At 37.9% G+C, this 13946-nt stretch overlaps 1 protein-coding gene across 6 annotated transcripts in view; it reads right to left on the bottom strand.

Moving 5' to 3' along the window:
- Positions 1-13946, bottom strand: part of FRY (FRY microtubule binding protein) — a 219990-nt gene that overhangs the window by 37933 nt on the left and 168111 nt on the right. For all 6 annotated transcript variants that reach the window (XM_088159551.1, XM_088159552.1, XM_088159549.1 and 3 more), the window contains 8 exons: positions 10819-11004; positions 8664-8862; positions 7945-8066; positions 6916-7103; positions 5892-5986; positions 3595-4196; positions 1922-2019; positions 1659-1829 (listed from right to left, as the gene is read on the bottom strand). In XM_088159551.1, coding sequence (XP_088015677.1) covers positions 1659-1829; positions 1922-2019; positions 3595-4196; positions 5892-5986; positions 6916-7103; positions 7945-8066; positions 8664-8862; positions 10819-11004 — 1661 coding nt within the window. The remainder of the gene's footprint in view (positions 1-1658; positions 1830-1921; positions 2020-3594; positions 4197-5891; positions 5987-6915; positions 7104-7944; positions 8067-8663; positions 8863-10818; positions 11005-13946) is intronic.

Raw genomic sequence — 13946 nt, 5'->3', positions numbered from 1 at the left:
AATTACAGTAAAAAACCTGCCTGGCTTGCTGTTGATACAGTAGGTGGTGCCAATCTACAGCAAGAGAGAACCTGCACAAAAGAGTCTCCAGATGCAGGTCTGAACCCATTTCAAGGGGGGCAGGATCATGAGCAATGGCCTTTGTGGAGATGGTGCAGCACCACTGACTGTACAGAGAGCACTGAAGGGAAAACAGAGGGGCAACTGCTTTTCCTAAGGCTGGGAAGACAAAGGAGAAAGAATTCGAACACTTATATTTTTATAGCATTTCCTTATTACAAATATAGCTTTAATAGCATTTTTTAATTAGGAATACAAGCTTCCACTGTGAAGAAGACACTTGACTCTGGAGGGTTCAATGTCATGAAGAGCTCCTCATTTGAAGAACTAATAGTTCTCCAGAGTATTTGGACTTGAAAAGAGATGAAAAACCTCAAGGTCCTGTTTAAGGTTCCTACAGGAGAGTCCATGGCTTTCTCCATCACTTAAGATCATATGTGATTGTTTACTTAGAGCCTCCATGTGCAAGCAAGGTGAGAAATTGCAGCCTGGCATAGCAGGGCTTATTTGCTCTGAAGCCTTAAGTGAGTGTGGGAGCAGCACCTGGCTTTTCAGGCTCTTGAAAATTTGTGAATAGCCAGTATCAGAGATGCCTGAGGGATTTTTACAGATCCTTTGGCAGACACTAGTTAATTTATGTAGAGAAGTGGGTGTCAACCTCTTCTCCAGAGTACCAGTGGATAGTATAAGAGGAAATGGTCTCAAGTCAGGCCAGGGAAGGTTTAGATTGACTGGAAAAATTCCTTCATGAAAACAGTTTTGCCTAGCATTGGAACAGGAAAAGGGTGGACTCAGATCCCTGAAGATATTTAAAAGATGTGTAAATGTGGCAGTGAGGGAAATGGTTTAGTGATGGACTTGGCAGTGTTAGATTTGGGGTGGGACTTGATGATCTCAAAGGTCTTTTCCAGCCTAAAAATGATTCTGTGATTCCATGAATAGAGAACTCTCTTCTCCCGGGATGAGAGAGAAGACTGAAGGCAACTCAGCAGGGAAGGGATAAATCTGAGAACCCTGTAAGAAATGCTGTCCTGACATTGTCAGTGATGTGACAACGGGAGGCAGAATACCAAGCAGCCTGATGCTAAAGAGCAGAACTGAACCTTGGACCCACAGTAACAACACTGCATCAGCACTGTACTCCACACATGAAAAATGTTAGGAGTAAACAATGAACACAGGAAAACCTTTGCAGCAAGATATCATTCAGTATTAGAGGAATACATACAAATTTGCATCAAGGACCAGATCCTTATATAGTAGATGGTATCTTGCTATGCTGGAAAACCCATTGTGGAGTTACTCTTCTGATTTTCCTCAATGAGATCTAAATAAATGTCCAGTTTCCTCTCACTTTCATAGTGGAAAAACCAACTGGCAGATGAAGAATTCTGCTTTAAGATATATCAGCTTTTGTTTTAATGTTCGATATTGACTTTAAAAACAATTCTATTTTTTTCTGCCAATTTCTGCTTTTTTATTTTTTTTAATTATAAATAACAGAAGCAGAGCTCCCAGAAATTTGCGGGCACACTTCATCACTTTGGGCTGTTTGGGAACAAGAGAGTTAGAACATGAAAAAGTTTTTGAAAACTTACCTCAGCCAAATATGTAACCATACTCAAAGTAATATCAGCAAATGCTTCATGAAGGTAACGGCAAACCACATTTACCCAGGTAGCACAGTCCCTTGTATAGCTGTGTGTTTTATAAAGGGTCATGACATGTGCAAGATTTGATAGCTTGGGATTCTTCTCCTCCAAACAAACCTAATTAAATATAAACATCAAAACATATCAAGAACAAGGCAACTGCATTTACAGGGTTTGAAGATGTACAAAACAGAAAATGATTTTAATACCTGAGCAATCCTTTCAGCTATATCTTTACAAAACTGGTTTGGGCTGTCAAAATGCTGGATTAAATGGGGCAGGAGACACAAAACATTCAGTGGAAATCCTAGAACAAGAAAATACAGAACAAAACATATATTCTGGACAGTGATCTTTAAATTGGTGTTTCATGGGAGATCATGGTTTCAATATTACATTAGCCATAAACTCATACAGACCCTGTCAAGGTGGTCACACCACTGGTCATACCACATTTGTCTTAAAGAGGTCTTAATTTGAAAATCCAGTATGTCATTTAGGCAACAATACTCTTATAAAGCATAAGCCTATTTCAGCAAATACTACTGCACATTCTTGTTAGAGATAATTTTTATCTTTTCCACTTAACTGGCTTATTGACAGTCTTAACCAGTGGCATTTTCACCACAGCTGCTAAAACATAAAAAGAAATTCAGTGAGTATTGATTAATAAACAACTGTTCTGGTCAGCTGCCAGGCACAGCTTCCATTTTTTAATGCTATTCAAGGTAATAATAATGCACCAAATTCCGGGTGCTGTAATTAGCTTAAGTGCTGTCTGGAACTGGGATTCAGCTCTTCTGCACCAACTCATAGCTCAAGGTAGTTGATGAAATACCTGCAGTAGCTGTAACAGAGAGCTACAACAAATACTGCTCTAGTTTAGGTGGGAGCTCAGAAGTCAACTTATTGTATCTGGACACAATCTGATTTTTGAAAACAATGAACTTTTCTATGAAAATAATTTTCTAACGGTTCATTCCCTCTCATTCTACACAATCAAGCAAGCTGCTGAAATTAGGATCATGGTTTCCCTACTCTCCTTCTGTATTCAGGGAAAAGACAAGATACCTCCAGATGGTACTGTCACAGCAACTCAATGTGTGAATTGCCCAATCAAAGCCTGGAACACAGGCACCACACAGGTGCTTAGAGATGTGCAGGCTCTCATGGCATTCATCCCTTTACTTTGTGTCTAGGCTTGTTATGACTTAGCTGTAAGGCCTGGATATTTGTCTTAGTATCCGTGTTTCTGACCAAAAGAAAGGAGTAAAAATCTGGAACAACGCAGGAAGTCTCTTCAAGAAATATAATTAAGAAGTGGCCACAACTTCAGCTAAATAATGGGGAATTTCAAAATGCTATCTTATTTCCTTATAACCTAGGCCTCTCTCCTCACTCACTCTTGTGCTATTGTAGCTTATCTAGAGTCTATAGGAGTTTTTGATATTTATATTTTTAGAGAAAATGCCATGAACCACTAATTTAAAATCAAGCAGTTTGACATAGTCTGAAAACAATTGAACAGAAAAACTGACCAAAGTAGGTAATAGAAATTTTGACAGTATGTCCTTACATGTTTACTTTGTCACCAGTCAGAAACTTTATATGCTGCTAAAGCCCTAGAAATGAAATGCTAAATAATACATGATTTGTCTCCTCCAAAACCTTATTGTGAAATGGATTCACTTTCTAGAAACAGGTCATTATTTCTATGAAATTTCAAAAAAAGCTGACACAGCTCAGAGCAAAATTACATTATGCTATATTCAAAGAGAACTAAAAATTACTATTTTTGGTTTTGTTCAGGTAGCTGAGTGAGATCTGTCACCAAATGTCAATGCAACAGAAACTGAAAGAGAGGAAAGCATAATGGTTTTACCTATAGCTTGAGAGGAATCCACCATAGATATTCGAGACACTGGTGTCAGCAAACTAAAGAGCTGGAGTGTGAGGTCCGTGGTAGTAAGGGAAGTGAATCCTTTCAGGAGTAGCTGCTGAAGTCCTGAGAAGTCTGCCCATTTCAGCTGCCCTTGCAGCTTCTCTAACTTCTCCCGGTTTTCAGCTTTGTCTAGTGGCAAATGAGCCAGAAGTTTATTCAGCAACCGCAGTGCCATTAGGTACTCAAACTCAAAATCTGATTCCATCAAAGCCACAGCGACCCAGAAGATGGTGGCCAGTAGGTTGGTTGGATTGTTAATATGGGATGGATCGGTGAGACTGTCCTTTAGAGAGGATGAACTTCTTGTTTTAGAGGACAGGCCCTGCTGGGTGCATGCTTGAATTCTGTCTAGTGTGGCACTGCGTGGTGGGTCCGAGGACTTGTCCACATCTCCAAACTTTTTGGGTACAGAGAAGCTCCTCTGGTGCCTGCTTCGCTCAGCAGTGGCTGTGTTGCCACTTGCAGGATTCATATTCAGCTGCCCTGTGCTCTTCCGGTTTGCGTTCAGTTTGGTGTTTGATGTCAAATCTGGTGAAGATGAACTGAAACCAAGATTTGTAACATCCATTACATTGGGTGAATGCACAGCTTGAAAGGGTACGTATTAGATACAAGCTGAGTATTTATCAGACTGTAAAATAAAAATATGTAAATGGAAGAACACTAAACCATCTATTGCAGCCTGCCTTCTTTTTTCCAGAAGACAGACTCAGGCCCAGAGACCTGACAGAGATGAGATTCACATGGCACCACACCAAACCACAGCAGGATAGCCTACAGTCTACACAGGCAAGAATGACATGGGGAAAAGAAATACGGAGCTGTGAAGTGACTTATAGCAATTCCCATTGGGACACTGGCAGAACTGGAAACAGCTTTGCTCTTTAAAATGCGCTCATCAATGGAGCAAGCCCTAAACTTGGCACAGCTGACAGGCAAATGCACAATTGCTTGCTGGGTAATGTGAGAAAGTGGGCAGAAAAAACAGCATATCTTAAGCAGAACCACAAATATACCCCATTATTCTCAAGAAGCCTGTCAGGCAGTTTCCCAGGCTCTTGCAAACACAGGTCCTTCTGAAAATTTGTTGTCATTGCATCCTATCCTGCCTGTATGCTAAGATCTCTTCAAGATGGTTTACAGAAAGTGTAGGTGTTTCAATTTCAATGACTAATGCCTCCTCATGGACTACCATGCAATGATCCAGACAATATCCATCAATTATCTGCACAGAGGAACATGCTGTGTTGACACACGCGAGGGAAGTTCATTCTGGGGAACAGCTAATTCCTGACTCTCATCCCATTCCTACCTCATACACTATGAGTTTCTACTGTCTGTAGTCCTTGAAGAGAATCTTATCCTAGAATCAAGTGTCAGGGTACAGTATATTGCATCCCACTGCTTTCTGGAGTGTTCCCTACTCTCTGCTCCATCTTGCTCTTTGCTGAAATGTGCACTAAAGAAAGGTAAACAGCTCTTAGTTTAGAAGGTAGAAGTGTATTTACCCCACTCTGCTCGGCCCCAAGGCACTACTTGGGTTCTGCCATGGCACACCACCCTGCCTGCTAGCTTCAGAAATTACTGGTATTTTTGTGCTGCAGGCAAAGCATGGTAACTTATGGATATTTAAAAAAAATATTTATCTATTCTGTTGTTACTATTAGGATTCAGATAGACATTCATCTCCCTCCGTACAATCAACAGTCATGTTACAGAGAGAGCCTGTTACTTCCCTCCATATACAAAAGTCTACTTTCAGGCCAAGGGTTTCATAAAGATGGTCAACACATCAAGCAAAATCCATGTAGATATGGGATAAAATTCTCCCTAGTTTTATTGAGAACAAACCATGATCATTTATTCCTTGGGAATACTTCACCTGATAATGACATGCTGTATGAAACCAGTACTACAAAACCCATGTTTCTTCCTAGACATATTTTCAAGTTTATGAAACAAAGGTGAAAAAATACAATATTTTTAAAGGATGTTAAAGTAGGTAGCAAAAATGGTAGCAAGGTATAATTTACAACACATTGTAAAGTTTTATTAGTTCTATCAACATTATTTCAACTATGGCAAAATTTGGCTGAAATGTGCTCACAGTCTGGTCCTTGGAAGGTTACAAATGAGCTCAGTCTTATCAAAATTATTTTTTTGCTGTTAGACTGCAGAAGTGCACACTCAATGTCATGAAACATTGAAAAAAATACAGTTAGGAGACAGATTCTTACCGTGATAACACCGTCAAAAGATCACTGTTCTTCAAACAGTCAGAGAGATTATCCACTGCAGCTTCCAAAGTAAGTAGTGCCTCCATTACATACCCCTATCAATGCAGGAGGTTAAGCATTTTAACAAAGACATTCAAAAAATAACATTTAAAAATCTTCATCTCATAAAAGGAACAGGGACCTACTGAAAACCTATAATTTCTCCTGAAAAAAACCCAACATTCACATCAAAGCCACTGCCCTGAACATTAAAATGTCATCACAAGTGTGTTTTATTTTCTGCCTCTGAATGATCTATGAAGGTATGTAAGAAGGGCACATATCTCATCAAGGGACTGGTAATGACACACTGAACCTCTGACTTGTAGGTCACTGATTTAAATTCTACACAAGCAGTTATGACAGAGTATTACTGTCATCTTGTGGCAGTTTCATTACCTAAGTAAAATATGGAGGTGATGTCAGTCTATTTCTTACTAAGAGCCAGTATTTCTCTTTATTAAGTCTTGAATCTTGCAATAAATAATCTCTGATTGTAAAATTTCAGTCTGTTTAGCTAAGCAGAGTGAACATGATAGTGCTGCGAAAGGTCTGTACTGAATTAAGTCAGTCTAAGCTTCGTATTATTATGGATGGTGCAGATTTGTTTACTCCTAAACGTGATAACATTTGAGGAATGAGATAGTGTCTACTTCATGTTGTGAGATTACATCACCAGACAGATGATGGATTCCTTAAACCGATATTAATTAACTTGGAAAAAATGGTCATCACAAAAATTTAATTTTGAGTGACAATTACTAAAAATTTCTTGTTGTTTTCTTTAGTGCTATGTAAGACTGTAACAGCCTGATGAAGGCTTAAATAAACTACATATGAATTCAGCAAACTCAGAAGTAATCTCTTCTAAGGCCACATTCTATTCTTCATCACATGAGTCTAGACCACCTTGTTAAAATGGTAATTTCAAATTAAGTATGCATTAAGTATGCAGTTCTAAGAAGCATTATTTACACATGCATACCTGAATCTCATCTCCGTGCTCTCCAATAACTTCCACCAATCTTGACAGGAGGTCAGACAATGCGTGGGCAGAAAGGGGCTGCTTTAGGGCCCTGAATATCTGGAAAGAGCGACCGGCGTAATGTCTGGAAGAGCTTGAAAGAGCTGTTTGTAAAGCAACTTCACTCAGATGCTGCTCCAAATGAAAACCTGAGCAAAAGAAGAGGATGTCAGTTTTTTCCCCCCATTTTTATTACACACTTTACTGAGGGTCATAAACAGGCTGAACATACTTTGTGAGGAGGATATGCTCGCTAGCATGTGCTGCAAGCACTGAGAAATGGGGTGCAGAAACGTCTGTGCTTTGGAGAATTTTACATTTATTTTGCATAGAATGCAAGAAAATTAGCTGAATTAACTGCAAAACAAAATTCTGAGCCTGAAATTGATAATCTAATTTATTTTGTCTTACAATTGCTGGACAAGCTTTCAAGCCATCCACTATTCTTGCTGGCAGCAACAGTAACTTCTGAAAACTCCCAAACCTGAAGCCAAATTGAATTAGGAGTCTTTCTGTTAGCTTCATAAGGCTTTGGATAAGATCTTTAATATAAATACTGATGCTGCATTCTGCTTTGATCTTGGAAATTATTTAATTAGTGACTGTGCTGGTTTTCAAAATGCAATCATCACATTCCCTATGTTCTAAATACCATAATAAATGAAAACTAAACTTCTATTGCCTGAAGAAATTAACAAAGTATATTTACTTAGTAGGTGTGATTACTAACAGGACACAGAGGAGATTTTATCTGACAGAATCAATCAAAAGGTTTTTTACCAACAGCTTTGAAGAAATATTCAACTCAACATTTAGCCACAGTTTAATCTAACATGACTGTTTTAAAGCAATTCTTTCATATGTCATACATCCTTGTTAAGACGTATTTACTGTGCTTCTGCAAAAGCAGATCTACCAAGTCACAGGATAAACATTAAGTGTGACTGTGAGAGAATATTTTTTTAGTTATGAAAGGAAAATATTTACTACCTGACTTTGAATCTTTAAATACAGATACGACATGGCGCAGAAAATTAGTGAGCTGTTCAGCACTCTTGGTGTTCTGATTTTTGGGAGTGATATCTTCATGGCACCAAAGTGGACCAAATGCCCTTAAAGAAATACATAACAAAGTGCAAAATTTCTTTGAGTTATCAGAAGTAAATGTAATCAGTTAAAATGTATAATCTGTACAGGTACTTAGATATTTACAGGGCCGTGACCTGGTAAACATGCAACCGAACAGAATTTTAAATAAAAGTAAATAAATATTCCTATGCTGTATTTTAAAATATAAGCTATGCCGTGTAGAGAGCAGCATAAATAAATTCCTGTTCACCATTTAACACTGTGCCTAGAATCTGCTGGCTGTAGCTGGTAGTTAATATAGTTTCACTATGGCCTTTCACTATGCACTGTACACTTTATATCTTATTTTATAATAATGAAACTGGCTTCTTCTATAAGTTAATTTCTGAACATAAAATTATCAGTCAATTAAATATTTTATTTCTGTCAGGCAAGATTTTTTTTCTGTTTTTTTTCTGACACTGTAGTGCTTTTAAGTACCTACCTAGTACTATAAGTATCAATAAAAGAGGAATGGGGTCTGTAATTACTATTAAAGCTCAGTTATTTTCCTTTAAATTGCTTCATGAAAGTATGCATGCATTTTGAGTACAAATGTATCCTCTGCTTATGTGCATTACCTGGTTGTTAGAAACTCAATTAACTTGTTTGCTTTCTCATCTGATTCAGCAGCAGCGTCCATGTCCTCAACTTCTTGTGTAATCTGTGGGAGATTTCCACTGCTGCCTCCCAGGCTGATACTGGAGGAGGTGGAGCTGGAGCTCAAGCCGGAGTCTGGCACTGGAGATGACTGGTATTCCCGCAGAAAGTCAAAGCCACCTGCCAGCCAAAAGGGGGGAGATAAACATGGAATGCACTGCTGGGCCAGCTTTGCAGATGAAAGTGTCTGCCAAGCAGCTCTTTCAGAGTCAGCAGCAGCTGAAACCTTCCACTGGGAAATGTGGAAAACCTGCAGAACGCACCCACCCTCAAATACTGATGGGAGTGAAAATGGTATTTTGTTTCTAAATGTCTAGAATCCAGAATAAAATGAAAACTATCCAAGTAAAAATTTCTTTTTTTACTGCACAAGGACAACAGTACTTGGAAAACAAATATTCCATGGCATTTTAAATTCAGAAGTAAGACTTTTTAGAAGTGAATTTAGAAGTTGGCAAAGTGCATGCGAAGTTCACTTCTCTGGGCTAGTCTGATATGGAAAAAAACTGCAGGGTGGAATTTTAGAACAATTATGCTGTCTCAATTTTACAAATGTAATGGAAATTAAGACACAAATGTTAAAGGCTTCTGTTCAACACCTTTAGTAACTGTACCCACTGGACTAGTCATACAAAATATTTTCAGCATGAGGATGAAAACACCTGAATAAGAGTTCTAGATCAAAAGCTTGCCACAGTTTCAGAGCTAAGATTAGAAACCAAGACCTATTTTCTTAAGTTTAGACTTCTAGTCATGTTTAGGCTGTCTCTACAACAGAAAAAAAATGGCCTTGAGAGAAAAATGGGAGCAGGACAAAATCCATTGCAAACCAAGAAGACTCTTAATTTAGTTGCCTGACATTATGTGGAACAAACCTGAACTGAAGCATTTTCAGTTAGGACTTTTTGCTATAGCTACTCACCCACACTCTCACTCTTTATATTAGCTTCTCAAAAACCAGTCCAAAATATCAAGTCTTGGTAACTTCTTGAACTCCAGAGGGACAGACTCAGGGTACCAATTACATTTTTTAGACACAAGAATGAAAACAGTTTTTCATTTTGGCAGAAAAACAGTAATGTAATTTTAATGTAAGAATTTTATTCTGTATTTAATAATTCATAGATGTGCACTGGGAAAGAAATCCACCCAACTGAATACAGGGAAGCCATGTGAGATAATTTTTCACAGAAGTTATTCCGAATGAAATTTCTTTGGCCAAAATAATTCATCAATCTAAAATACCTATCCCTTCTGCTCATTACTTTAAAATAATTTTGTTGTATCTCAGAAAAAGTGATAAGTTATTGTGCAATATTTTTTATAAAGCCGAATTACTTATTACTTCCTAAAGAACCATGGAAATGCCACTGATTTGAGAATCTTTACTCTTCATTTTTCACTGTATGGTAAAGTTCCTCACCCTGTTCCTGACAACTAATCCTACATCCACAACCCTATGTTGGTTCTGTGATTCCTTGAAAACTGAACAGTACATTTGCTTTTAGCAATATTATATGACAACAGTAAATCTAACAAGCAGCCTTCTACAAATTGGTTCCAACCAACTCCTTGAAAACAGATACATTGCTAAAAGTAATAGAACACTGACCTCAGCAGAGGTCTGAAATAAGACTCCTAATGTAGGAACAGATTTCAGGACAGAAATGCAATGTATCAGTGATAAAAAGGAGGGTGTGTATCAAGTAAAACTTAATTTAATAATGGAAAATCTGAGCTGCACATTCTTGCTACTCTTTCTGTGTTTGAATTATTTATTCATTTCTTTTAAGGTTGAGGAATGATTGCCTTCATTTAAAGTAGATCTGGATCCCTGAGGGGTGAATCAGAAAGTTATTAGCCCTATTAATTTTAAAATACTTCATTACATATTTTTCCTTACATTAGATAACTTTCTCCTTATCACGAAAAGTTGTCTAATAATAAATTGCATGCATCCTTAGGGTAGTTCATGTGGAATTAGTATTAATGGGAAATGTTCATATTTGCCACTTTATTACTTTGACCTATCAAGACCTGACAGTATGATACAGTGCTCTTCTTTTGCTTCATTACCTGTGTAAAGATATTCAGGTAAGTATGCAGGTTGTACTGTCAGAGTCTTGGTCTCATTCATCTCTCTGGTCTGAAGAAGCACAGATGCAATGGCTTGATAGTTGTTATTGCAAGACAATGCAATCAAAAGGTGAAGCAGTAACTTTTTACTGTGTTCAAAGACCTCTGGGCGGTAATGGTCAAGACCTAAAAAGAAAAGGTTACAGCAATATCTGAATATGAAGTAATAACAAACAAGTTCACATTCCACAAATAGCAAAAATTCCAAGGCAGTTCATGACAACAGTGCAAATAAACAAAAGATGTAGTATTTCCAGACACAGTTACCCATGCTGTTACTTAAAAGTATGTGTATGTTTAGTTTCCAGACTGAGGTCCCACAGAGGAGGTACAAAGAGTGAGTGGCAATACAGCTTTATGCATTTTGTCCCACTGCAGTTAAGTTGACAGGTCTGGAAAACCTTTAAAGATGAGGTATTCTTGATGGTGGTTGTAATTACATTGCTTACCACAGTATCTGGCTTTCTAGCACAGACATCAGTTTTAGAATGAGTGCAAACTGTAGAGGTAGGTACTGATGTATTAAAAACGGAACTGACAGACACATCACTTGAAAAAGAACTTCAACTACCAGTGAGCAGCATGAGAAATTAGCCCCTAACTCAGGATGCACAACTCAAATCGAATGTCTAGTGCTGAAAGACTGATTTGGTTTACACTACTGCTGTCTGTAAGATTTTAAAACAGCCAGAATAGTTCACAAATTACAAACGCAAAGGAAACAGATATTTCTGTGCTCTGTTGTAGTAATCTCATTTTGACTCTCTTGCAGTATATTTAAACATACTTTCTTCTGTTTACGAGTAGTTTCAATGCTGAAAAACTCAACTTTTTTCTTCTTCAACTCCTCTCTTCTCATGATATATCCCTCTTCAAAAAAAGCAGCTACTTCATTACTCTGTGTGGCAGTAGCCAACAGATCTTTCAAGTCAGGTGTTTTCTAACATACTCCAGTCATGCTGGTTCTTGTTTGGCCTGCAATAATGAAGCTGCTCATTATTGGCATAGATCTGCTAACTAGGAACTGAGGAGGACAGTTCAGTCTTTGTGCTTGCCCAGTGCTGGTCCCTTCTTTAACCTGTAAGAGCTCCAAGGAAGGTAAGCTTCTGTGACATGGACACATTTCCATGGGAAAGGAGTTTAGCTGTTCAACTAATTTCACACTGGTTGCAAAAGAGATTTTAAACAGCAGTGATTTTCATGCACCAGAGATAGGCAAGTTCAAACCAGCAGTCTGCCTGCCTGCTTCACCAATAGTACTACAAACCATTCAATAACCTATTAAACACACAAACATTGCAAAATTCTTTCACTTTAATATTTTCTCACTCCTTGCAATAAATGAAAGGATACCAGCTCTCCAGGTAGCCACCATACTAGTTTCTGGTCTGCTTTTCAGTCAGATGCATCTGCCTGATCACATTCCAACAGGACAGCAATACTTAATTTTTAATTACATTCATACCTTTGGCTAATGTGTGGCATAACTTCCTTACAACATCACAAGAGCTCTACTACAGAATGGAAAAATTTTCCACAGGAGGTATAACAACTCTAGAGAAACTGACCTTGAAGCCTGAAAGCTGTGATCTCGTTTTAGTTACCACTAAACCAGTTATATTTAGTTACCAGTTAATTTTAATTTCACATTTCAGAACTGAGAGTTTTTAGCCAAGGGACTGTCTCATATGGTATTAATAAATTTCTATTTATTCCTTATAAAAAAATCTGTAATGTTGAAGCCTTATTGCACAAACAAATAACTAAAGATAATTTTCTAATTCATTACTAGTATCATAACTGTTTTTGCATATGTTTATTTGCATAGCTCCCTGCTGGCTCCTTAAAGCCATCTTAACTGAAGTGGTCACACTGCTCTACTCCTTCTTAAGTTTCTAATTTATTCTTGTGACAATTCTAAGTGTAAGATCTGGTTTTTTCACACTTGTTACAAATCGTAATAAAGGCATTGTTTGATCAGTTAATGGTTATTGATTTGATCCATAAAATTACCCAAATCTCTTTCAGCTCCCTCTTACACTTAGAAAGTTCACAGAAATAGACAAAAAGATGAGAAAGTTGTTATGGGCAGCCACAAAATAAATTTAAATTTTAAGTGAATATATGTGAAATATCGTATTGAAACTGACTCTGGAAGTCCCATCCAACACAGTCCTCGTTTGCTACTCCTGCATTTCATTAGAAGTTTGTGAAATCAACGCACTGATATACAAAACCCTCCTTCATCAAAAACTTTTGAGCAGAACAGTTGGTAACAGAGTAGCAGTAAAGGAGAACAAGTATCTTCTTCAACATACACTTCATTTTACCACTGTGCTGTAACATCCCAATTTAATCTCTTTTTGCCTGCTGATCAGCAGACTCTTCCCAGACTGACCCTGAATACTTAGTGGTAACTATGGTGACTGAATGAGAAGGGAACTGTGATCTCAGCTATTATAAATTTATTTCACAACTCTGTGTTTATTTGTGAACACTATTATTTATCAACCACGGAAGCAGGGGAATGGCTTTATAATGCTAAATACCCTTGTGTGCTAAAAAATTAGGCCACTCACTTTTGGGGATGTTGAAAGGCAGGACAAGGAAGGTTAACAGCCTCCGGATGAACTGTGCTACAGTCAGGAACAGACACAGCAGTGGGGAAAAAGCACTGCCTCAGTGCCCAGGTACATAAGGGAACACACTGAGGAGAAAGTATTCCATCAGCAGTGGAATTAATGAAGCTTTGCTTTCCACTGGTCTGTGTCCTAATCCACTACCTCTGCAGTACAGCTATCCTGGCTCTCTTACAGATCATTTTTGCAAAGGCAAGAGACAGCACAGGTGTGTGTAGTCCAGGTCCAAGGTATGTGTAGACTGTCATCACTAATCAAGCTGGACAAAAGCAAGAGTTTCACCTCCTTTTCTTGCAGGAACCATGCCACACATTTTTACAGAGCCATTTTAGGAAATAATTCATCATCAAGTTTCTATACACTTCTCAAACTTGGGTGAATTTGACCAAAATATTCAAAAACTTCAAAGTTTTGAGACTAATGTACAGA

Source organism: Sturnus vulgaris, chromosome 2, assembly GCF_052056855.1.
Source record: "Sturnus vulgaris isolate bStuVul1 chromosome 2, bStuVul1.hap1, whole genome shotgun sequence".
In the NCBI taxonomy this organism is placed as follows: Eukaryota; Metazoa; Chordata; class Aves; order Passeriformes; family Sturnidae; genus Sturnus; species Sturnus vulgaris.
Note: the sequence above shows the minus strand (reverse complement) of the source record. Positions and strands in the feature narration are given on the sequence as shown.